General features: G+C 49.2%; 2 protein-coding genes across 2 annotated transcripts; both read left to right on the top strand.

Moving 5' to 3' along the window:
* On the top strand, positions 1–4,398 carry LOC124980884 (keratin, type I cytoskeletal 14). The gene is made up of 8 exons (XM_047546920.1): positions 1–612; positions 1,848–1,930; positions 2,464–2,620; positions 2,783–2,944; positions 3,028–3,153; positions 3,246–3,466; positions 3,559–3,605; positions 4,152–4,398. Exons 1-8 carry the CDS (start codon positions 64–66, stop codon positions 4,247–4,249), a joined length of 1,443 nt encoding a protein of 480 aa, XP_047402876.1. The 5' UTR covers positions 1–63; the 3' UTR covers positions 4,250–4,398.
* An 8,220-nt stretch (positions 4,399–12,618) lies between these two features.
* Krt9 (keratin 9) lies at positions 12,619–18,839 on the top strand. The gene is made up of 9 exons (XM_047546794.1): positions 12,619–12,967; positions 13,079–13,314; positions 14,460–14,542; positions 14,663–14,819; positions 15,082–15,243; positions 16,011–16,136; positions 16,264–16,487; positions 17,052–17,716; positions 18,820–18,839. The coding sequence occupies exons 1-9, from the start codon at positions 12,619–12,621 to the stop codon at positions 18,837–18,839; spliced, it is 2,022 nt and encodes a 673-aa protein (XP_047402750.1).
* Positions 18,840–24,384: the final 5,545 nt, after the last annotated feature.

Here is a 24,384-nt window from a genome sequence, read left to right on the forward strand (position 1 = left end):
CTCCCTGAGCACCCTCTCTCCTCTCTGCCAACCAGCTCGCTCACTCACCTCCTCCTTGGCACCATGACCACCTGCAGCCGCCAGTTCACCTCCTCCAGCTCCATGAAGGGCTCCTGTGGCATTGGTGGTGGCTCCAGCCGCATCTCCTCTGTCCTGGCCGGAGGATCCTGCCGCGCTCCCAGCACCTATGGGGGCCTGTCAGTCACCTCCTCCCGCTTCTCCTCTGGGGGAGCCTGCGGGATGGGGGGCGGCTATGGTGGTGGCTTCAGCAGCAGCAGCAGCTTTGGTGGGGCCCTAGGTAGTGGCTTTGGTGGAGGATATGGTGGTGGTGCTGGTTTTGGTGGTGGCTTTGGTGGTGGCTTTGGTGGTGGCTTTGGTGGTGGCTTAGGTTCTGGCTTTGGCGGTGGCGATGGTCTCCTGGTGGGCAGTGAGAAGGTGACCATGCAAAACCTCAATGACCGCCTGGCCTCCTACCTGGACAAGGTGCGGGCCCTGGAGGAGGCCAACACTGACCTGGAGGTGAAGATCCGAGACTGGTACCAGAGGCAGCGGCCTGCTGAGACCAAAGACTACAGCCCCTACTTTAAGACCATCGAGGACCTGAGGAACAAGGTGGGTGGACTGGACAGCAGGAGGAACCATTCTAGTTACCTCCCTCTGAGCACAACAGAGGCCTTAGACCACTGGCAACTTTAGATTTCTAGAAAGGACAGACTTCTACCCCAGATTCCTTCATCTGAGGTCCTGGACACCCCAAACAGAGCTGGGAGTGAGAAGGTGGTCTCTCCTCCCCCACCTTGCTCGTGCTTTTCTGGGCTCCAGTCCTCAGACCCTGGAGACCAGTGTTTCCTATCCTGACATTTTGCAAAGGGAGAGGTTGAAGCTTTGGGGGGTGCCATGACTTGCTGAAGATCACAGAGCAAAGTCATGGTAGAGCACAGATGAAAACCCCTGCACCCCACCTTCCAGTACAGTACAGGAGGCAGCTACCTGTTCTCCAGCGCAGGGGAGGAGCAAGGCTGTAACGGGACCAGGCTAGACACCCAAACCGCTCATTACCTCATTAGTCTGAGCTGTGGCTGCTGCCGCCCATGAGCCTTAGCACCGTGTGACCTCTCTGCACTCAGGCGGGGATTAAAAACCCACAGCCTTCATCTATCATGGTCCACGTGTGTGCCCTGCACAAGAGGGAGCCTGGCGGGTTTGTACCATCTGCCTCCAGTGCCCCTCTACCAGTGCCCCCTCCCAGATCACCCTGAAAATCCTCCCTGCTGAACCTGCTCTGGTGCCTGCACGGATTTGGGAAATTAGACAATTGAGGGAAGGAACACCATCCAGTTCAGGGATCCATCTGCTTTCTTTTTATTCCCCTGCTTCCTTTTTATCTAATCCTCTGTGCTTATTGAGTTTCATGTCTTGGTAAAGTCCCACTTGAGGTCCCATGCCCTCTGGGATTGCAAAGCAATGTATGTGCTTCAGAGGGCTGGCAGGGCGGCTTATACCAAGAGGAGAATCCAGAGCATGAAGTGGGTCTAGGGAGCATGAGTGGGGAACTCAAAACCCTAGACGTGTCTTAGGTTTTGCAACAAGTCAGTGGCAGTCCTGGAACTTGAACTTCAGGGTTTTGGATTCTAGGGCCAGGACTCCTGCTCCTCCTCTGATGACCATGAGCCAGTATTGGGTCAAAGCCTGATTACTTGGGGTTACCGTTTAGGCCACTGATGAAGACCTAGGGGGAGGAAGGGGACACAGGTAAGGGCAGGAAAGCAAAGGCCATTGTAGGCTGCAGAGACCTCTGGCTATTGATGTCCATTTGAAAAATGATCTGTTCCCTCTCTATTCTGCAGATCCTCACGGCCACTGTGGACAATGCCAATGTCCTCCTGCAGATTGACAATGCCCGCCTGGCTGCTGATGACTTCCGCACCAAGTGAGTTTGCAGTGGTGGCTCAGAAAGTCCAATCTTCCCAGGGTGGGGTATTTTTGGATCAGTGTTCCCCAGACAGAGCTGATTAGTGCCAGGAATACCCCGTGGGGCACTTGTAAAAGTGTGAGACTCTTGGGCCCCACCCTTGGAATTTTGGTTCAATTATTTGTACCAGGTTGCCTGGGTGATTTTGATCCACAGCCAGGTTCAGGAAGCACTGCTTTAGGGAGAGGAACTCCCTCTTTCCCACCTGCCCCTAAAGTGCAGCAGATAATTATGTTTGGAAGCTTTGAGTCTTATTTGTTGATTGAAGTTAGAAATGCCTCCCTTCCTGAATTCTGCAGCATAATGAGCTGTCTTATTCCTCTGATCCCAGGAATTTTCAGATCTGAGCAATCAATGGGCACTGTGTCTAAGATTGGCTTCCCAAACTACCCACTGGGTGCCAGCTCTAGGAATAAGTTGCAGGGAAAGAGAACAAAGCTCTCAGTGTGACCAGAATGGGTACCTCATTCATTTTCTTTGGGTCATTTCAGATATGAGACAGAGATGAATCTGCGCATGAGCGTGGAGGCCGACATCAATGGCCTGCGCAGGGTGCTGGACGAGCTGACCCTGGCCAGAGCTGACCTGGAGATGCAGATCGAGAGCCTCAAGGAGGAGCTGGCCTACCTGAAGAAGAACCACGAGGAGGTGGGAGCTGATTGGAAAGTCCAGTGTTAAAGAATGACTGGAGAGAAGAGATAGAATGGAGATGAGGGGAGGGCAATGTTCAGACCAGGTCACCTCGGACTAGAGACCCCCAATCAAGTGCTGTCATGAGGCCCTGATGGTGGACTCTTCTCTGTCATTCAGGAGATGAATTCCATGAGAGGCCAAGTGGGTGGAGATGTCAATGTGGAGATGGACGCAGCCCCTGGTGTGGACCTGAGCCGTGTCCTGAACGAAATGCGCGACCAGTACGAGAAGATGGCGGAGAAGAACCGCAAGGATGCCGAGGAATGGTTCTTCACCAAGGTGGGTGTCATTTGGAGAGGAAGGGACCCAGACCACCAGCCTTCTGGGGTCTTCTGGTGTGAATGTTGTTCTCTTTTCCACAGACAGAGGAGTTGAACCGCGAGGTGGCCACCAACAGCGAGCTGGTGCAGAGCGGCAAGAGCGAGATCTCCGAGCTCCGGCGCACCATGCAGAACCTGGAGATCGAACTGCAGTCCCAGCTCAGCATGGTAGGAATGCTGCAGGCATGGTTGGACCCAAGACTAACAGAGAAGGAATGACCATCCTCAATGATCCCTGATCCTTTTTCCCTTCCTCACAGAAAGCGTCCCTGGAGAACAGCCTGGAGGAGACCAAAGGCCGCTACTGCATGCAGCTGGCCCAGATCCAGGAGATGATTGGCAGCGTGGAGGAGCAGCTGGCACAGCTGCGCTGCGAGATGGAGCAGCAGAACCAGGAGTACAAGATCCTGCTGGATGTGAAGACTCGGCTGGAGCAGGAGATCGCCACCTACCGTCGCCTGCTGGAGGGCGAGGATGCCCAGTGCGTGCCCCACCTTTCCCCTAGTCCACGCCCCTATTGTTCACCCAGCCCCCCACAATGTTTCTAATGGTCCCTCCCCTTTGTCTTCACAGCCTCTCCTCCTCCCAGTTCTCTTCTGGTTCTCAGTCATCCAGAGATGGTAAGACATTTCCTTTTCATCAAACCTGGGCTCAAGACCACCACAGGTCCCCCAGTAGGTCTAGGGCATAGATTTGGAGCTTTTCAGAGGGTTGAGCTATAGTGTTCTTACCCAGTATCCATTAACGACCCCTTGGGGTAGAGGAAATCATTTTCTAATCCTTCCTAGGGCCAGAAGCAGTGATTCCTATATTATAATTCTCCCACCTTGTGTCCAGGCAGACCCCATGGTTGCGTGGTCAGCACCATGGACAGCACACAGGTCTCTTTCCATCCAAGACCAGTCCATTTGAATCTATTTGGACTGAAGTAATCAGGTTATTAGGAAGCTCCAGTCTGGGGACATAGACTCTGTCGATGACCTTAAAGAACCCTAATCTGAAACCAGTTGATGGTATCAGTGCTTAGGGAACAGCAGGAATGAATGAATAATCAGGAAAGAGGGCAGTAGGGAGACAGTTCATGCAACTCAACTTCTTGGCCTTTCCACTCTTGATTATCCATTGCCTGTTCACCTCTGGTAAAGCCCTATCTCCTCCTTCCTCAGTGACCTCCTCCAGTCGTCAGGTCCGTACCAAGGTCGTGGATGTGCACGATGGCAAGGTGGTGTCCACCCACGAGCAGGTCCTTCGCACCAAGAACTGAGGCTACTCAGCACTGCTCAGGCCTAGGAAGCCCCCTGTGTGGACACAGATCCACCTGAAGATCCCTTCTCCTGCCCCCAAAACACATGGCACTGTACTTTACCCCTGGCCCCTCCTGGCAGTCAATAAAGCTTCTTTATTTGAGTTGCATAATTCCTGCCTTTGCCTGGTCATTGTTGGGAGTGGGGGTGGGAAGAAGGCGGGGGAAGCATTGCTTTGCAACTCATCCTAGCACCTGGCTGTGGCCTCTGGGACTGGGAGAAAGGGCCTGGAGGTGGGTTGGGCTCAGGTCCCAGGATGGCTTTCACCATCTCAGAAGATAGAGATAGATGTGTGTACCAGGTCATACGTGGTAATCTCCCAGGGCAGTGAGGGACATTCACTCTTCCATTTATTCATTTATCCACCAGATACCTAGTGCCTTTAGGTGCTGGGCACTGTGTGAGGTCAAGGATTCTTAGCATTTTTGTTTGGTGATTCTTTTGAAACTATATTAGAAACTATAGATATTTACCCTACACCTCATCTCCAGAGAAGCATAAACATTTGCCTACCCTTTATGGGGTTCTGGGTCCCCAAAAGTTCCTCCATGGAGGCCCCAAACCCAAAGTTAAGACTCATGCTCTACTAATGACCTATCTCCCTGTCCTGAAATGAATCCTCCAGGACTGGGTCTAATCCTGCCTACACTTAGTTGACTAGGGAAAGTTGACTACCATCTTGAAGCCTTGGTTTCCACAACTGTAAAATGGGAAAGGAGGTAGTACTTACTTCGTCCCATGTGAGTGGCACACACCTGTAATCCCAGCAGCTCAGGAAGCTGAGGCAGGAGGATCACAAGTTCAAAGCCAGCCTCAGCAACATAGCAAGGTCCTAAACAACTTAGCAAGACCCTGTCTCAAAAAATAAAAAGGGTTAGGGATGTGGCTCAGTGTTTAAGTACCCTGGGTTCAACCCCCCACCTCCCTGTACCAAAACAGAACAAACAGACAAACAAACATAGTTCCAACCTTGTGGGCTCATTGTGACTCAGGGCTTGTTTGTGAGCACCCATTGGAAGAACCGGTATAGGGCCTCTGGCACAGTGCTTGGCTGCGTGATACCTGGGGGTGACCATCCATTTGTGATGAGGACGTCTTTGGAGACTTTAGGAATGGCCTGAATGACTTCTAATCCTGACAGTGTTCTGAATTAGCTGTGACCTAGGGGAGTCTGAACCTCAGTTTCCTCATGCAACAGAGGGGGTGAACCCAGCTTCTCAGGGTTGGTAGACAATCCAGTGGAAAAAAGTCACCTCAAGAGTAGGGTTGTGGGATCCTGCCTGTGGTGGGGGCGTGTCTTCTGCTTTTTCGGGAGGTGGGGCGCTGGAAAAAGCCTGGGAAGGGGAGAAGCCTTACCTGGGTGAGTGGTGGAGATTCCTGGAGTAGGTGGGGCTCACTGCCCCAGGCTAGGAACGAGTTGACTCGTCCTGGGTCAGTCTCAACAGCTCATTCATTTGGCGGAGTGAAGAAAACTTTTAGGGGGAGTCACGAATTGGGTGGGACTGAAGAAAGACTAAGTTTGAGTCAAGGGACTAAAAACCTGTGCTCTGGAGTCAGACATCTGGCACTGGAATGTGGGCTCCTCTGCTGCCTAGCCTTGAAGAGTCTAGGCAAGATATCGAAGCCAGATTCCTCTTTTACAGAGTGGGGAATAAATACCTTCACTACTCACAGCCGTTGGAGGATTAAATGATCTCATGGCGGCGGCGTGGTTAGCGTTGTGTCTGGCATATGGCCATGGCTCTATACATGGTAGCGTAACAGGGTGTTATTAGTAGAAGGAATGAAGTTATGTTGGCTTCTCTTGTCCCTCCTGACACGTCAGGAAAGAGAGGACTGCTCTGTGTTCCTGAAACTCTGGGATGTCCTTTTACCTGAGTTGTGACATCAAGAAGGGTTGAGCTGGGGTGATGCCTTGGTGAGGATGGGCTGTCCTGGGGCTGAAGGAGGAACATGGGACAACTCCGGGAGAAGGGAGGCCAGGGGGAGCTTCCTCACAGACTGGGATGGGTGGGGTTTCAGGCCCTGGAGTGACAGAACCTTAATGGAGAGGGGCTTTGTGGTATCCCTGGGGATGCCGGGCCTTGTGTACCAGCATTCCCAGCTGGGCAATGAGCCTCCTACTCAAGTGTGGCATGGAATCTGGGGAGTGGTCCATATTTGAGAAGTCACGTGAGCCTGGACAGAGAGAAACAGCAATAATCGCCAGTGGGGACGGAAGTCTAGAATGCTCTGGACTGCTTTAGAGGTGGTGCCATATGCAAGTTCTCACTCTCAAAGGAGGTCTGTTTTGGAGTAATAGGGAAATGTGAGATTTCTGAGACTTGGGTGTGGTGGGGTGGGCCACTCTGCTTGAGTGGTTGCCAGTGCTGTTTGAAGGAAACACACAGGAAGGGTAAAGATGGTGCCAGAGGCCATCTTGTTGGAAGCAGGCTCAGAACTGGGAGGGAGGACAGCAAACAGTGGGCTTGGAGGTGGTCTCCCCCTGTACTCTCAGGCCCAAGAGGGCAGACATGGCAGCTGTCCCAGTATCTCACATGAACTCCTTTCTCTGCTGGAGTCCCCACCACCATAACCCAGTGGACATGGTACAGCCAACATTTGAGTCCTACTAGCGATCAGTGCTCTTGTCCACAGGGCCTGCATGCAGGTCAATCCATCCAACTCAAGACCTAGGCCTTGCCTGGTCCATTAAAACTAGACAAGAAAAGTGACTCGATAGCACCGTCTAGTGGAGGCAGGACGGCTTGCTTACAGAGTCCTGGGGCGGGTCAGATGACTCCTCTGGCTCCACATCCTTCTAATGTAATCTGGGAGGAGTGATTTTCTCCCTACCTTGGCAACCTGCAGAATGGGGCAGTGCTAAGTGAGCCGCTGAGATCATTCCCCCAACCTCTTCATCTTCAGGAGACTTGCCTGCTCCAGGTCACATACACAGAAAGTGGCCAAGTCACCATGATCCTCCAATATTTCTGTGTCTTCCACAGCCCTCATGTGGCATAGGTCCTTGATCTTAACGGAGGTTCAATAGCGTGGAGGGATAGAGTAATAATAAGCAAGAAACAAGAACCCAAGTCCATCCAGGTGCTCCAAGGGGAAGTCAGCGTAGACGTAGTTTCACTGACAGTTAGGAAATGTCTCACTGTGTGCTGGACCAAGGTCAGTAGTTTAAGGATAGTAGATATTCTAAGCCTCATGACAACCTCGTGAGGTCAGAACTATTTTTCTCTTCCAAAATCCTTGACTTGATCTAACCTATTGCCCTTAAGCCACGCTGGGCTTCTGCCCATGCGGTCATGGTCATGTTGCTCCTGACCACCTCAGGACATTTGCACATGCTTTTTGTCCTCCCCTGGATGCTCTTCTCTTTTAATTTCTTCTGGGTCACTCCCACTTACCCTCCACTCAAGTGTCTCTCAGGAGGACTGTCTCTGATCCCCCAGACCATGCCACATCCTTTATTATGCATACCCCAATTTCCCATGAATAGTGCTCATGTCGGTTTTGAATTAGACAGATTATTTTTGGAGGAGATCTGTTTTGTCCTGTAACTGGCCAAGAAGGTGGGGGCTTGTTCATCACTTTGTCCTCACTCTCAGTACAGTGCCTGGTGCACGGTGGATGCCTGATAAAGGACGAATCCAAATTTATAGTGAGAAAACTGGTTCAGAGAGGGGAGGCAACTTTCTCTGAATCAGTGGAAGAATCTGGCTTTAGACTCAAGCCACTTTGGTCTGGTGGGGTCTCTCTAGGTGGGGTGGTGGCAGGTGATTATCGTATGAGAAAGAATCAGCGCTGACAGATGGATGCGGGCCCCTCCAGCCCTGCGCCAGCGGGCAGTGACGGCTCATGGAGGGTGGGCCCAAGCACCAGGAGAGGAGCCGTGACTCACACCTGCACTCTGTCTCCCAGCAGTCAGCCTCACGATGACTCAGGGCCTTCCCTGGGCTCCACCTGCAGCTCAGTGACAGACAGTGGTGGGGAGCAAGTGAGTGAGTGTGTGTGTGTGGGGGGGTTATGTGCACACATGCATGGGGGGCAACTGGATGATGCAGGCAAGGAGTTGGGCTTCTATGGCCAGAGCAAACCTGTCCTTGTCCTTCCCCCAAGTCCCTGTACCCTCAATAGAGGATTCTTGCAGGTGCCGTCAATGTGGGTTCCCTCTCTGGTCTTCTGTCCGCCTCTCTGAGTCTCCATGGTCTTATTTCCTGCTCCACACACCTTCTGAGGGCTGGAGCTGCCCTTGGGGTGCTGGCACTGTGGTCCCAGGGTGCAGTCTTGCACCTGGGCTGCAGAGAGCTGTGCTCATTCTCACTGGGACTCAGATACCAGGGACCCCGAGTAATGTGGGCTCCATCCCTCATTCATTCTTTGGAGGGTTCCCCCAGGAGGTGGGGCTCAGGGAACAGATCTTGAACCCCAAGAGGACAGAAGCATGAGCCGTGTCACAGCGTCTCACTGGGTAGGGCTGTTGGCCTCCTCCTCTCTGGCCTCATGTTGCCCCCCAGTCTGCTCCCTGCACCAGGCAGAGAAGGGAAAAGATGGTGCCCAGGTGCAGCAGCAGCAGGAGCTCATATCTGGACTCTTGAGGTGACCCCGCATGGCCAGCTCCTCTTTTTATTGGAAGCGGAGCCCGAGGTGGAGGGGAAGCAGAACGGGGGAGGAACATGGATGTGGGGAGGAGGGCAGATCGGAGGAGGAGGACGTCTAGGTGAGGTCGCCGACAAACGGTGGTAGTTGGGCTTCATCCAGAGACCCCTCCATCCCACCTGCAGCATATTCTTGCCTCCTGGCGGCTCAGCAGGAAGGGTCTTCCCGTGAGGGAACAGAGGCCAAGGCCACGGGGGCAGGGAGGGTGGGGCTGGCAGGCGGCACCTGTCTGGCTGGAGAGCTGCTGCTCTCTCCACTGCACTGTTCCTGGAGGACCCTCTGGGAGGAGCCCGCAGTGAGGGCAGAGCCAACAGGCAGGGATAGCCCGATGCAAGAGAGGCCTGTGCCTTGGTACCCAGAGAAGGGAGAGCCCCTCAATCCAGGCAGAGAATTGGCCAGAGAGGTCCGACCTCCAGGGGAGGGCAAGGTTGGACGGCTGAACCCGAGTAGATGGATGGTTAAGTCCTCGCTAACCGGCTCTGGGTGATGGGAGTGGGACAGGGTCAGCGGTCCTGTGGTCCCCAAGGGCAGCTCAACCTCTTGGGCAGCTGGGATGGGATTCTGAGGGCAGAGTCTGCTGCTCTGGGCTGAGGGCAGGGCTGGAGGGTGGGAAGGGCTGGAAATGGGCCATCTATCACCAGAGCCAGCTGGGCAGGGGGGCCCAGCTTGGAGCTTCCGGGCAGTCAGGCAGGATGCCTCCAAAGATGGCAAGTGAGCTAGAATGGAGCGAGTTGCAGAAGCGCTGTTCTGCTGGCTGTCCTCCAGGACCTGGGGTTTACTTCCCAGTCAGAGTGAGAGGGCGAAGCAGGTAGGAAAGCAGCAGAAGTGGATGTAGGCCCAGGTCCCAGCAGGGCAGGGGCTTTCCAGGCCTCAGACCACATTGCGGGAAGATCTTGGGCTTCCCAGTGCCGCCTGACAGGAACCTGGAGAAAGATGTAGGAAGGACCTGTTGTGGTGGTGCACAACTGGAATCCAGCTACTTGAGAGGCTGAGACAGGAGGATCCCAGGTTGGAGGCCAGCCTCAGTAACTTAGTGAGGCTCTGTCCTGTCTCAAAATTAAAAATAAAAAGGACTGAGGATGCATGAGGAAGTAGCTCAGTGGTAGAGTGACCCTCCCATACTTGGAGTTGGGGGAAGGAAGTAGAAAGGGAATCAACACACTCCCCGCTAATCTGGGTCTATGCATTAGGCATTCCCAAATTCTTGTATGGAATATGCCTCCATATTCTCTGTTCTCCCTACTTACTTTTTTACTTCTTAATTGACAAATTTCATATTGCCCATTTATACACTTATTTAACACATTTTGGGGGGGACCATGGATTAAACTCAGGGGGACTCCATCACTAAGCTCATCCTCAGCTCTATTTTGTATTTTTTTATTTAGAGACAGGATCTCACAGAGTTGTTTAGCACCTCACTTTTTGCTGATCCTGGCCTTGAACTTGTGATCCTCCTACCTCAGCCTCCTGAGCTGCTGGGATCACAGGCATGCACCACCGGGCCCGGCTTGTTTAACACATTTTGGTAAACCAGTTCAACTTTCATTTCATAAAGTACATTTATAAAGGAAAGCCTATATTACTATCAAAAATAAAGAAAATAAGAATCATTTGCCAGAAGTAGAAGAAAATGATATAAACACTTAACTTCTGACTAGAGGCTGTTTCCTGAAGGTTCTGAGCCTAAGGCCAGCTCTCATTTTATGAAACAGGGTGATTGACAGGCATGGAGGAATGTTAAAGTACCACAGTGATTTTTTTTCCCCTTGGTGAAAATCAGAAGATGGAAAAATAAAAGGAGGAATCACTTTTCTCACCACGTGATTCAGTGCTGTGTTATGGGACGGTCTCCATGCATCATTTAAATGTGTCTCCAGAACTATTGGTCCTGACGCTGTCTGAGCATCCAGAGGTCATGGCCTCTTCCAGGCTCTTGCCGACCCTCCTGGTCTCTCTGGTTTTGAGCTCACTTTCAGCATCTCTCTGGAACAATCTGTCATCTTTCCTTCATTCCATATATGTTGGGATCCTATTGGGACCAGACATGTTGCTGGACACTGGAGTGAGTGCAAGATGAGCAGGCACAGGCTGAGGGGGGCCTTGCCCTCCAGGGGGCTGTCTGGGGGAACACAGTGCCATAGGCAAAGTGACCCATAATGGGAGATCTCAGGAAGGCTTCACCGAGGAGGAAGAGGCACACAAAGGGGTGGTTGAAGGCGAGTTGGGGTTTGTTGCATAGAAAAGATGTAGAGGGATATTGTATTTGGAGGAAACTAAGTGTGGCGCGTTCTCTGAGGTCTGAAGGGCATTTGGAGAGCACCGTATGGTCTGGTGGGGAGCACCGTATGGTTTGGTAGGGGGTCTGGGGTGGGGAGAGATGGGACAGGAATGGAAAGATTGGGATGGACCTTGAGTGCCAGGAATGTGGGCCTTGTCTGGGGGTAAAGGGAAGTCAGGAGAGTGACATAGTGAGAAATGGGTTAGAAAGGTCATCCTGGCTGTGTGTGGGAGGAGCAGAGGCAAAAACCGATGACTGAGGATCAGGGAAGGGCAGTGTTGCCTGTAATCAGAGGCAGCTTAATATTTTTTGAGAGTTTCTTACATGCCCTTCTGGGAAATGGGCAAATTATTGGTACTGTGTTTTTGCAGAGGAGGGAACTTATCAAAGTCACACGGTAGGGAGGCAGGATGGATGGTCTGGCACCAGGGCCCACAGCCTTCTTTACCACTCTTCTGGTTTTGGTGACCAGACTATGCGTCTGAGTTTCTTCCAGGAGCAAGTGTAACTCACGTCTTTGTAGCCTGTTCTTCCCAGGCTCAGTATGGGGGAGGCACTCAACTAAGGTCAAATTCCATCCCCACTGCTGGGCCCTGGGAAGGGACCAGGACAGTCGGGTCACTGGTATTACTACCCAGAGGTCAGCGAGCATCAGTCACACTTTCTTCTCTCAGACCTCCGCGTGAAGGCTGTGCTTTCTTCTGGGGAGCCCCAGCAGACATGTTGCTCGATGCTTCTCTCCATCTTTTAGCCACGCCACTTGTCAGAGCTCCGTCTTTCCTGTCAGCCTTGAGGATCCTGAGAACAAGAACTGGGTTTCTCATCAGCTGGGGCTGCACAAGGACAGGAGCCGAGCTTCCTGCTCACGTTGGCAGCTGCTCTGTGGACAGGACTGTGCCTCCCGCAGCCTCTGTGATAACCTCTTGTACCCCAGGTCTGTCCCCCATGGGCACCAGGCGGGAGCGGGGAGGGCTGCAGACAGGGATGGTGCTCCACAGGGAGAGGACTCTCCTCCAAGGAGTTTCTATCCCAGAGGGGCTAAGTCCCGGACCCACTGTCGGGGTCAGCCAGACACGACTCTAGGATGTAGGTCACCCCCTTGGCAGCAGAGCTGATTTATGGTGCCCTTGACAGCCTAATATCATCAAATTACCCGACACAATGGAGAGAGGCTGGATCGCCGACAGGCAGTCACCGAGGGACGCTGAGCCTGGGGCAGCTGGGCTGCTCCCGTATCCCAGACCTCCTCTGAGTCTGTGGGGGGAGGCTGGCACAGACCGAGGGCACACCCAGGGGTGCCACCTTCAGAGTGGGGTATAAGTAAGCGGCCCCGGGGACAGCTCTGTACCCAGCAGCACTCCTGCAACGGCTTCCTACCCACAGACTCCAAGCAACGTCATGAGTTGCAGACAGCTCTCTTCGTCCTTCTGGAGCCGAGGCAGCTGTGGGGGCGGCGGGGGCGGCGGGGGTAGCGGGGGCAGCATGCGGTCCTCCTTCAGCCGCTACAGCTCCTCGGGGGCCGGTGGAGGAGGGGGCCGATTCAGCTCTTCCAGTAGCTATGGCGGGGGAAGCTCTGGGGCCTGTGGGAGGGGAGGTGGTGGTGGCTTTGGCTCCAGCTATGGCGGAGCGTCTGGGGGCGGCTTTAGTGCAGGGAGTTCTGCCAGCAGCTTTGGAGGAGGGTCCAGAGGTTTTGGTGGTGGCGCTGGAGGAGGCTTCGGTGGTTCTGGGGGCTTTGGAGGAGGCTTCGGTGGTTCTGGGGGCTTTGGAGGTGGCTATGGTGGTTCTGGGGGCTTTGGAGGTGGCTATGGTGGTTCTGGGGGCTTTGGAGGTGGCTTTGGTGGTTCTGGGGGCTTTGGAGGTGGCTATGGTGGCTCTGGAGGGAGTGACGGTGGCATTCTGACTACTGATGAGAAGGCCACCATGCAGAACCTCAATTCCCGGCTGGCCTCCTATTTGGATAAGGTGCAGGCATTAGAGGATGCCAATGCTGCCCTGGAAAAGAAAATCCAGGAATGGTATGACAAGCAGGGACCCAGGATCTTCCAAAAGGACTATTCCCCTTACTATGACACCATCAATGATCTCAAGAACCAGGTATGTGCAGGAAACAATCTTTGCTTTCTCTCTTTCCTCACTTTATCTTTCCAAATGATTAAGATGATAGACCTGACGCTTAGACCTGACGCTTAGTCAGGAAACTCATACTTTGGAAACTTTAAACTTACATCAGAAACACATTTGTGTTTGGTTCCTGAGGGCCCTAGGGCTGGGACTTTGACCTGTGCTCTGGACTTTTGTTCCCATTTCCTCAACTTTCAGAGTCTGGGCAGAGCAGGAGGGAGGCCTGGATTAACAGACAAGGCTGAGACTGGATGTGAAGTCTTCTGGCCTAGTCTTGAGTCAATCCTATCTCTCCATTCCTACTTCTCTTGGGCTCCCAGAGAAGCCTGTCTTGATCTTTTCAGGTTCTGTGGACCCAGATACACATGCTAGTTATTCAAGTGATGGAGAGGATCTTGAATGCTGGGGATGGAACCCATCTATTCATCCATTCATTGATCCATCCATCCATCCATCCATCCATCCATCCATCCATCCACATGTTCATATACTACTTGTCCATTTATTCATCCTCTCAATTCAGTGAGTGACTAGTCTCAGTATTGCTATGGGCAGATATAGTAATGTACCAGACTTAGCCTTTGCCCCCAAGGAGATCATAGTCTGGTTCTTCACTGTTCTCACCCATTCCTCTTACTTTTATACCTTCTATGCTCTGGATGTGCTATTTTTTTCTATCCCAAATCTCTTCCATCTATGTATTCATGTGCCATCTTACCCATTCTTCAGGATCTATTCAGTTGCCATCTCCTTTCTAAGGTCTACCTTGGTTTCCCATAGCCAAGCTTCCTCTCCTTGAACTCTTTTAGGATACTTTGAACTTTGTAGTTGGGGGTGGTTCCTTAAGGACAGTCATTGATCTCTAAACCTGACTTGCAACCTGTGCAGTAGATCTTTAAATGTTGGCTGAGTAAATGAATGACTGAAGGCCACGCTGAACATGTTTGCTGAAGGTTGTGTGAGGTCTGTGTCATGTGCCAGCTGTTGGAAACTCCTTTGCCTCTTGAACATCTTCTAGGATGGGATTCTCTCCTCCTGTGGCTTTGTCTGCCCTCTTTCTCTTCTAGTAGTGAGTCACAGCGAGGGAGCAAGGTTTCATGTCATCTTCTCTTTTTCAGATTGTGCGACTGACAGTGGGCAACAACAAAAGTCTCCTGGACATTGACAACACTCGCATGACGCTGGATGACTACAGGATGAAGTGAGTCCTGTCCTCTTCTCCCTCTCCTGCCATCAATTCATTCTCCATCTCCAGTACTCTGGAGGTCCCTGTAGGGCCTGGCATCCTCTTGATCATTCCATACTCCTGTCTGGTCTGCAGGCTTGAGATGGAGCAGACTGTGCGGCAAGGGGTGGATGCTGACATCAATGGCCTGCAGAAGGTGCTGGATGGTCTGAACATGGAGAAATCTGACCTGGAGATACAGTACGACACTCTGCAGGAGGAGCTGACGGCCCTCAAGAAGAATCATCAGGATGTAGGTTCCTGCTTCTATGGCTTATTTGGGACAGATGGGCTGAGACAACAGGAGGAGCTTTGGAGGATTGCCTTGAGACACCGTTTCCCCCACTCTTGATGAGGACACTCCCAAATCCTCCTAGCACTACCTGTGGTAGTGGTTAGGCGTGACTTCACAACAATGTCCCTTTTTGGTACCCTGAGGAGACCATCAGGAGAGAGCTGAAAAGTGGTGGAAGGAATCCCACCTATCGACTTCCTATCTCCTTCTTCCCTGGCAGGAGATGTCCCAGCTGACTGGACAGAATGACGGGGATGTCCATGTGGAAATAAATGTTGCTCCTGGCATTGATCTCACCCAAACCCTCAATAACATGCGCCAGGAATACGAGCAGCTCATTTCTAAGAACCGTAAGGAAGTTGAGCAACAATACGAGACCCAGGTGAGCAGAGCTGGTTGCCTCTTCAAACTTTATCCTACCATCCATGTATCCCTCCACTCCTCCACCCATTGCTTCTGTCTCCCATCCCCTCATCCTCCTATCTTTTCATCTCTTGGTGTAGCTGTCATCCAACCATCTTCTAGTGATGTCATTCATCCATCTTCATTCACTGCACACAGACCCCAATTGCAGAGTAACTTCTCGGTGCCAGGTTTTATGTGAAATGCTGATGTCTCAGAGATGAACCAAATAAATTGTTTCTGAGAAACTGAGAGTTTATTAGTGCATGTGAATAAAAGCAGAGCATAGACAATGGACTATATTGCCGTGTGACACAAGACTCTATTAGAGGAGTACAGCATGTCTCTCGTATGGTACTGAGTTCTCTGATTGCTCCCTTCCTCCCTAGGTCTCCAAAGCTTAGCATAGAGCCATGGTCTGGTGTGTGTGTGTGTGTGTGTGTGTGTGTGTGTGTGTGTGTTTGTGTGTGTGTGTGTTTGGAAGTTTGAAAGGGAGAAGGAAATAAGATCAGAAAGGTGACTTGGGGACATAGTGTGAAGGACTTTGAAACTTTGATGAGAAGGAATATCATTTTGGGAGAATTGGACAACTCTGCCTGATTGGAGGAATCCATAACTCAGAACAACCTGTCCTTCCCTTTGGTTCAGCCTTGGTCTTGGATGTGAAAATCCTGCTAGGTGAGACAGAATCTTGACTACTGAAGTTCTTGGCCCTGCCTGGTCCTAATTGAGCCTTTGGGTTTGCAGATGAGCCACCTTGAGCAGGAGGTGACAAATAGTAGCCAAGAGATGGAGACCAACACGAAGGAGGTGAACCAGCTGCGGCACAGTGTCCAGGAGTTGGAGATCGAACTGCAGGCTCAGCTCAGCACGGTTGGTATCCTACTGTAGACTCTCTGCCAGAGTGGGGCATGGGAAAGTTTTGCATGATCCTCAGGAGTGGGATGGAGAGGAGATATGATGTGTAGACTCTCTCCTCAAGCTTCCTCTTGCTCCCTAGAAATCTGCCCTGGAGAAGTCCTTGGAAGACACTAAGAACCGCTACTGTGGCCAGCTGCAGCAGATCCAGGAGCAAATCAGTAACCTGGAGAACCAGCTTGCTGAGATCCGGGCAGAGATTGAGTGTCAGAATCAGGAATACAGCCAACTGCTCAGCATCAAGATGAGGCTGGAGCAGGAAATTTCAACCTACCGCAGTCTCCTTGAAGGCGGCCAGGAAGACTTGTAGGTCCCTGGGGTTCTGTGGAACCTCCACGAATACCTGGGCCTCTCATAATACTTCCATTCCACAGGATAGGGGCAGCTAGGGAAGTTCTTGTATGCAAAGATCTGATGGTTTCTTCATCCTCTAGGGGGACCTCAGGATATTTGGGCTTTGGGAAACAAGGGTGGTGACAATGAGAGAAGGGGCTGCCTTCTGCTCTGGGGAGGGAAGGTACCAGTATCCTGTCTGGAGGCTCTTCCTTCTCAGCTGTTGTGCCAGCCCAACTTCTGTTCCAGAAAGGAAAACTTATTAAGATTCACATTTGGGACTGTCCAGGCCTATCTTTTTTTTTGTACTAGTGATTGGACCCAGGGGCACTTAACCACTGAGATAAATCCTCAATCCTTTTAATTTTTTTTTTTTTTTAATTTTGAGACAGGGTCTCACTAAGTTGCTTAGGGCTTGTTAAGTTGTTGAGGATGGCTTTGAAATTGCAATTCTCCTGCCTCAGTCTCTTGAGTTGCTGGTCAGGTCTATCTTTATGTATGTGGGGCCACTCATTTTATCTTTCTTTTCTTTCTCAGTGACTCTTCTGGAGCTGGACGAATTGGCTTTGGAGGTGGTAGAGGAAGACATAGAGGAAGTGGATCCAGAGGAGGAAGTGGAGGCAGCTATGGAGGAGGAAGTGGAGGCAGTTATGGAGGAGGAAGTGGAGGCAGCTATGGAGGAGGAAGTGGAGGCAGCTATGGAGGAGGAGGAAGTGGAGGCAGCTATGGAGGAGGAAGTGGAGGCAGCTATGGAGGAGGAAGTGGAGGCAGCTATGGAGGAGGAAGTGTAGGCAGCCATGGTGGAGGGAGTAGTTCTGGAGGAGGAAGTGGAGGCAGCCATGGTGGAGGAAGTAGTTCTGGAGGAGGAAGTGGAGGTGGCTATGGTGGAGGAAGTGGGTCCAAGGGAGAAAGTGGGGGTAGTTACGGAGGAGGAAGTAGTTCTGGAGGAGGAAGTGGGGGTGGCTATGGTGGAGGAAGTGGGTCCAGGGGAGAAAGTGGGGGTAGTTATGGAGGAGGAAGTAGTTCTGGAGGAGGAAGTGGGGGTGGTTATGGTGGAGGAAGCGGGTCCAGGGGAGGAAGTGGAGGTAGCTATGGTGGAGGAAGTAGTTCTGGAGGAGGAAGTGGATCCAGGGGAGGAAGTGGAAGACCATCTCAGTCCCAGTCCTCCTCCTCCAAATCTGGTGAATGTGATGATGCACAAGGTAAGGGATAATTCTTGGTTGTGGGTTAGGGGAAAGTCTCCCTTTTTGCAATGCTGGGGATTGAACTCAGGGCCTTGTGCATGCTAGGCAACCACTCCTTTTGTGTGTCTTTGAACTTCTCTCAGGAGTGCATGTTCTGAACAGAACTAGATTTTAGGCGGGGTCTTTACTGAGGTGCCATGGACCTATCCTTGGTTCTGAATTGATCATTGAATTAGGTTAGGATCAAATCTACTCACACCCTGAGTCTCAATAATATGGGAGTTGGGTTGAAAATTGTGCATTATCATATATATTTCCCACTATTCCCTATTATTATCCTTATTGTAAAGAAAATGAAGGTTTAGAGAAAGCGAGTAATTTACTCAACATCACACAATTTGTAAGTCAGTGACTCAGTTCTGTGGAGATCCACAGTCAGGACTTTCACCACAGTGAGGATGGGAGACCCAGATAGCAACGATTCAAGTGGAAAGGAGAGTCAGGAGTTTGAGTCAGTTGTCATCTCGTACAAACATTACACAATGCAACTACTACAAGGAGCATTCATGAATGTGATAGTCCAAATTTAAGAAAGTCATGCAGGTGAGGTGGTGTCTAAGTCAGGGAAAATTTCCCTACGTACACACTGAAATTTTTAGAGTAAAGATTTAATATGAAATGGTGGTAAAAGGTTGGCTAACATGACTCGGGATATTTAAGTCAGAGAAGCCTTGTGGCACCTGGGAACTGTCTTCTATAGCGTGTCTGTTTTTTTTTTTTTTTTTTTTTTTATGTCCGGTGGCACTGCAGAGCCATCAGTGTATATCTAGGAGTGAGACCAGGGTGACTTTTGCTTCAATATTCAGAGTTTGCTAACAGGGCTGTGGGATGGTGAAGTGTGCTGTCCCATGAGTTCTCCAGCCTCAGAGATGGAGAGCATCTGCCAGGGTTGCTACAGAAGAGGTTCAGAATTAGACGGGACCACAGATCGGGTGACCCCATGGTCCTTCTATCTCAGGGTTCTTTAGCTTTTTGAGCTCCAGGCTCCTTGCTCACAATTCCCTCAACTTCCTCCAAGTCCCTGCTTGAAGCCTTCTCTTCTTAATCTCATCTCTACACAGACCACCAGATGCGATACTAGAGCCCCAATCAACCTTCTCTGCCCAATCACGGCTGACCATCCTTCAGTGGGGCAGACCCTGGATGAAGCCTGCTCACTGCATCTGGACATCAGGACTAGTTGGCAACGAGCCCCGATGTCCATCTGGGACAGTCCATTGTGCCTCTGGCTATCCATTGTCTCCCTCCCCTGCTGGGCTTCGATGATCTGTGGTAGCCTGGGGGTGACCCCCCTCTTCCTGATCCTGACTTCCTAATAAAGCTTTCCTTTTGCAAATCAAACTTGGACTTTGACTTGTTTGTCCATTGGGATTAAGTAGGAATGGAGGTGCTTTCAATCCAGTTTTAAAAAGTGTTGGTTAGGTTTGCTATCAGTTAACTTTTTTTTCTTTTTTGTAACAAAGCAACCTGCATTTTAATGGCTTAAAATATCCATTTATTTGGCTCATGATTTTGCACCTGTCAATTTAGACTGGGCTGTCCCACTTTCCTTTATGCATCTGTGATCAACGGTCAGGTCCTAAGAGGCTCTGCCTCTGGGGTTGACTGGAAGGTGATAGGGGCAATGGGGATGAATGAGCCGTATGACTGTCACCCTCCAGCCAGGTAGCTTGCGCCAGTGTTTCTAGACAATGAGCAGAAGCATGCAAGACCTCTTGAGGCTGAGGGTGTAGCAGTCACTTTTGTTGCATGGTATTGACCAAAGGAAGCTATAACCTAAACCAGATTCAAGAAGAGCAGGGGCAATTAGACTTCTCTTGAGGTGAGGCGCTGCAAGGTCACATGGCAAAGGGCATGGATGTAGGGAGGGCAATAAGTAAAGTCATTTTTGGCAAACAATCTTTCATAGTCATGTGTTAGTTGTGGAAGGAAACAAGACAAAAACAATTTTGGTTTATGCTTTGGAAGATGTCACAGATGGTGAAAAATGTAGGCATAAATAAGGTACTCCAAGTTAAAGAACATTCCATAAGACTGTTCAAGGATTCTGATTGGGCCTGATAGTCAAAAATCCTTTTCATAGACAGTTCCAGACACTGTGACTGTATCTGAAAAACTTAGAGCTTGAAGACAACAAAATTTCACATAAGTATCTACAATCTTGACAGGGCTTGGCAGGGACAGCTGGCATCTGCTCCTCTCATGTCACTGTGACTCACAGGCTGGGACCAGAGTCAGAGCACAGTCAGTGGGCTTCGTATTCTCAGGTCCCTAGTGGTGCCTCTCAGGCCTCGCTCTCCATCTCTGCAGGGACTCTCAAAGCGATTCCTCCAGCAGTGCAGCTTCAGAGTAACTGAACTCCTTACATGAAGGATCTGCGATCCCAAGACTTATGTCCTAGAGGAGAGAGAGCCAAGAAGAAGCTGTTCTTTTTTGTCACCTGCACTTGGAAGCCACACATGTTACTTTTAGTGTAGTCATGTGCCTGCCTAGATTCAAGGCCAGGGAACATAGACCTTACAGTAGATGGAATTCTCAGATGATCCCCCAGCATGCTTGGTGTAAGGAATCCAGCCTCCCAACCACCTGTCAATCTGCGTTACACCTGCCTCTCCCATTACAGGAATTTCCGGCTTACGTTGCCGTAATCTTCCTGCCTCCCACATTACGTTCTAATATGTCATTAGTCCATCAGTCAGTCTGTAATAATTCTCCTCCGTGATTGGTTCCTCCCAGCCCGCGAAATTCCAATATGAGGAGAAACCATGCGCCATGTTCTTCTTCTTTTCCTTCTTTCCTTTTCCCCGATGGGACGCGAATCGTCCGCATAAAATAAAAGTTCCTTGTGTGAGACCTGTGTCTGTGGAGCATTTTTCTGGGAGTTATCCACGAACCGTAACTGCCCCTAACACTTGGCACTGGTATATACGCACTTCCTTCCTGTCGTTAAACACTAACCTATTTGCTACTGTGAAGGTATTTTGGTAACTAAGATCTCAAATGTGTTTAAGTAATTAAGGTCTCAGATGTGTTGACCTTAAGAAAGAAATGATCAGTGGGCCTGATTTGACATGTGGGCCCTTTAACAGCAGGGAATTTTCTCAGGATGATCTTAGAAGTCAGAGTTTTGAAGCATGAAATTTCAATGCTGGTTGAAGATGCAGGGGGCCATGTGGCAAGGAATGGGGATGGTCTCTTGCCGAGAGTCAGCAACAAAAAAGGGAAGCACAGTTCTAACGGCTACAAGGAACGGAAGTTTTCCAGGAACAAGAATTTGGAAGCAAATTTTCCTTTAGAGTCTCCAGAGTGAGAACTTACCTCGATTTCAGCTTTTCGGTACTCTGCATAAAGAACCCAGTCCCACCTGCTGATGTGTGGGATAGTAATAAAAGAACTGTTTTAAGTTACCAAGTTCACAGTAATTTGTTAGGAAAAAATAGAAAACCTGTACAGACTCCCATTTCTCTTGAATACAGACACCATCTTGCAGAGAAAACGTATGTGGACATATACAGATTAAGGCATGTCAATGTGACCTGGAAGCACGGCATGTGCCATGGAATAGGTTGATGTGGTCATCTTTGGAAAACACGACCTGCCACAGGCTGCTCGGATCTGGGCTCAGATCTTTGGGGATGGGTAATGGGAGGGAACACTGAAAGCACTGATGGCCCAGAAGCCCAGAAGATGTGAGATCCTGAGGTTTATGGAAGTGGGAGAAGAATGGTGTCTCTGGGTCTAAGGTGGCTCTAGCAAGATGTGTCAGCAGTGAGTTTGTGACCCTTTCTTCAGCACTCCACCTCAGCTTTTTAAAGATGCTTCATTTCCCCTTGTTTATGTAATAGCCAGAATCTAGACAGTGTCCTCTGCACTCTCACAGTTAAGGGATGAGAGAATGGGTTCCATGTGATAATTCCACCTCAATATGCTGGTCCTCCTAAGTGGTCAGGTTCCTTCCTCTTTATTACAACAAGAATTTTCTGGAAACAGTTTTTTTTTGAATAACCCACCGTTGAGTTCAGTTTCTGTTACTCAACGGAGTCAACATTTAGATCTATTCCTAGATATCAAGCAAGCAGTTGAATTTCCAGTCTCTGCTGAAGGCCTCCATCTTGGTTAATTTAGCTGGGTAAAAAATTAGAATTAATTCCCAAACCCAGACTTCACATTTTTACTGATATAGATTAGTAACATCTTAAAATTTCACTGGTGTGGAAGCCTTCTTTTCCAAGCTTTAACTTTGTAATTGACCTCTTTCCCAGGTATATGGGATCTAACTTATTTATCATTTTGGATGCAATAAATAGAGTTAAAGGAATGCAAGGAGATAATTTGGACCAGGAGGTACTATGAATTAAACTCTCTAATATATTCTTGTTCCAGTTCTGTGGATGCCCCTCTTTCCTGATTGATGGCCTAAATTTTATATAAGAGACTTGGCAAGGTTGGGATTTCAATTGATGTTGTGACTTGGAGAATTGAATTTTGAGTTTATAAGCTGCTTCAGCTTCACAACTACAAGAAATAGTTCTTTTTGGCACAATTATGGAAAGTCTGTGATCCTCTGACTGCCCACAGAGTCAAAAATTAGATCTTAAAGCAGACTACTCTTACTCTAAGGTCTCCAGCAGTTAGAAGAAACTAGTCAACTTCTATTTTGTTAGCACACCATCAGTTTCTAGGTCCTATAAATATATATGTATATGTATATTTATATATATTTTTCTGTGATACTGGGCATTGAATCCAGGGCTGGTGGTAGCACGCATTTGTAATCCTAGCTACTTGGGAGGCTGAGGGAGGAGTATTTCAAATTCAAGGCCAGTCTGAGCATCTGAATAATTTAGCAAGACTCTGGTCATGTGGATCGGTGGTAGAGAGCTTGCCCACCATGTGTGAGGTTCTGGGTTCAATCCCTAAGACTGCAAAAAAAAAGTTCCATATTTTAAAAAAGGAGATGTTATTTGTTCTTGTTAGTTATACATGACAGTAGAATGTATTTTGACATATTATACATACATGGAGTATAACTTCCCATTCTTATGGTTGTATAAGATGTGGGATTAAACTGGGTGTATATTCATATATGAACATAGGAAAGTTATGTCCAATTCATTCTACTTTCTTTCCTATTCCCATCCCTCTCCCTTCCCTTCATCCCCCTTTGTCTAATCAAACAAACTTCTATTCTCCCCCACCATCTTATTGTGTGTTAGCATCCATATATTAGAGAAAACATTTGACTTTTGGTTTTGGGGGATTGACTTATTTCACTTAGCATGATAGTCTCTAGTTTCATCCATTTACCTGCAAATGCCATCATTTCATTCTTCTTTATTCTGAATAATATTCTATTGTGTATATATAAACTTTCTTAATCCATTCATCTGTTGAAGGGCACCTAGTTTGGTTCCATAGCTTAGCCATTGTTCATTGACCTGCTATAAACATTGATGTGGCCTCATCACTATAGTACGCTGATTTTAAGTCTTTTGGGTATATGCCAATTGTAGTTCCATTCTAAATTTTCCTAGGAATCTCCATACTGCTTTCCAGAGTGGTTGCACCAATTTGTAGTCCCATCAGCAATGTATGAGTGTAGCTTTCCCCCCCACATCCTTGCCAACATTTATTGTTACTTGTATTCTTGATAATTGCCATTCTGACTGGAATGAGATAAAATCTCAGTGTAGTTTTAATTTGCATTTCTCTAATTGCTGGAGATGTTGAACATTTTTTCACATATTTGTTGACTGATCATACTATTTCTTCTGTGAAGTGTCTGTTCAGTTCCTTTGTCCATTTATTGATTAGGTTATGTGTTTTTTGGTGTTATGTTTTTTGAGTTCTTTATAATCCTGGAGATTAATGCTCTATCTGAGGTGCAGGTGGCAAAGATTTTGTCCCATTCTGTAGGCTTTCTCTTCACGTTCTTGATTGTTTCCTTTCTTGTGAAGAAGCTTTTTAGTTTGATACCATCCCATTTATTGCTTCTTGATTTTACTTCTCGTGCTTTAGGAGTCTTATTGAGGAATTTGGTTCCTAAGCCAATATGGTGAAGAGTTGGGCCTGCTTCTTCTTCTAGTAGGCCCCAAAAGTTCCATATTTTGCCTTCCATTAGGCAGATAACCAATCTGATCCTCATATCAGTCATTCAACAACCTTTATTGGAGAAATATGTATTAAATTTCTTCAATGGCAGATACTATTCTAGGTGTTTGGGAGACATCAATGAACAGAAGAGAAGATTCTGCCTGTATAGAACTTACATTATAGGTGAGAGGAGGAGAAAAACAATACATGTAGTAAATAAATAAATAAATAAATAAATAAATAAATAAATAAATAATATATTTGAAGGCGATAAGTGCAAAAAGAAGTTGGGAGTAGTCAGGGGACTGCGGTGCTATGGTGGGATGGGTGTGACCCAGGACTCCATGTGCTGGCCAAGGTCAGGATCAAGCATTGACTTGGTAAAGTGAGGGAAACCATTAAGAATGTGGTTGGAGATCATTCCAGACCTAGGACTCTGATGTGTAAGTTGAGAACCATTTGGCATGTTCTAAGAAGAGTAAGGAGTGAGGCCAACGTAGCCAGAGCAGAGTGAGGAAAAACTAAGTAGTGGG

The sequence above is a fragment of the Sciurus carolinensis genome, chromosome 3, assembly GCF_902686445.1.
Source record: "Sciurus carolinensis chromosome 3, mSciCar1.2, whole genome shotgun sequence".
NCBI classification, from domain to species: Eukaryota; Metazoa; Chordata; class Mammalia; order Rodentia; family Sciuridae; genus Sciurus; species Sciurus carolinensis.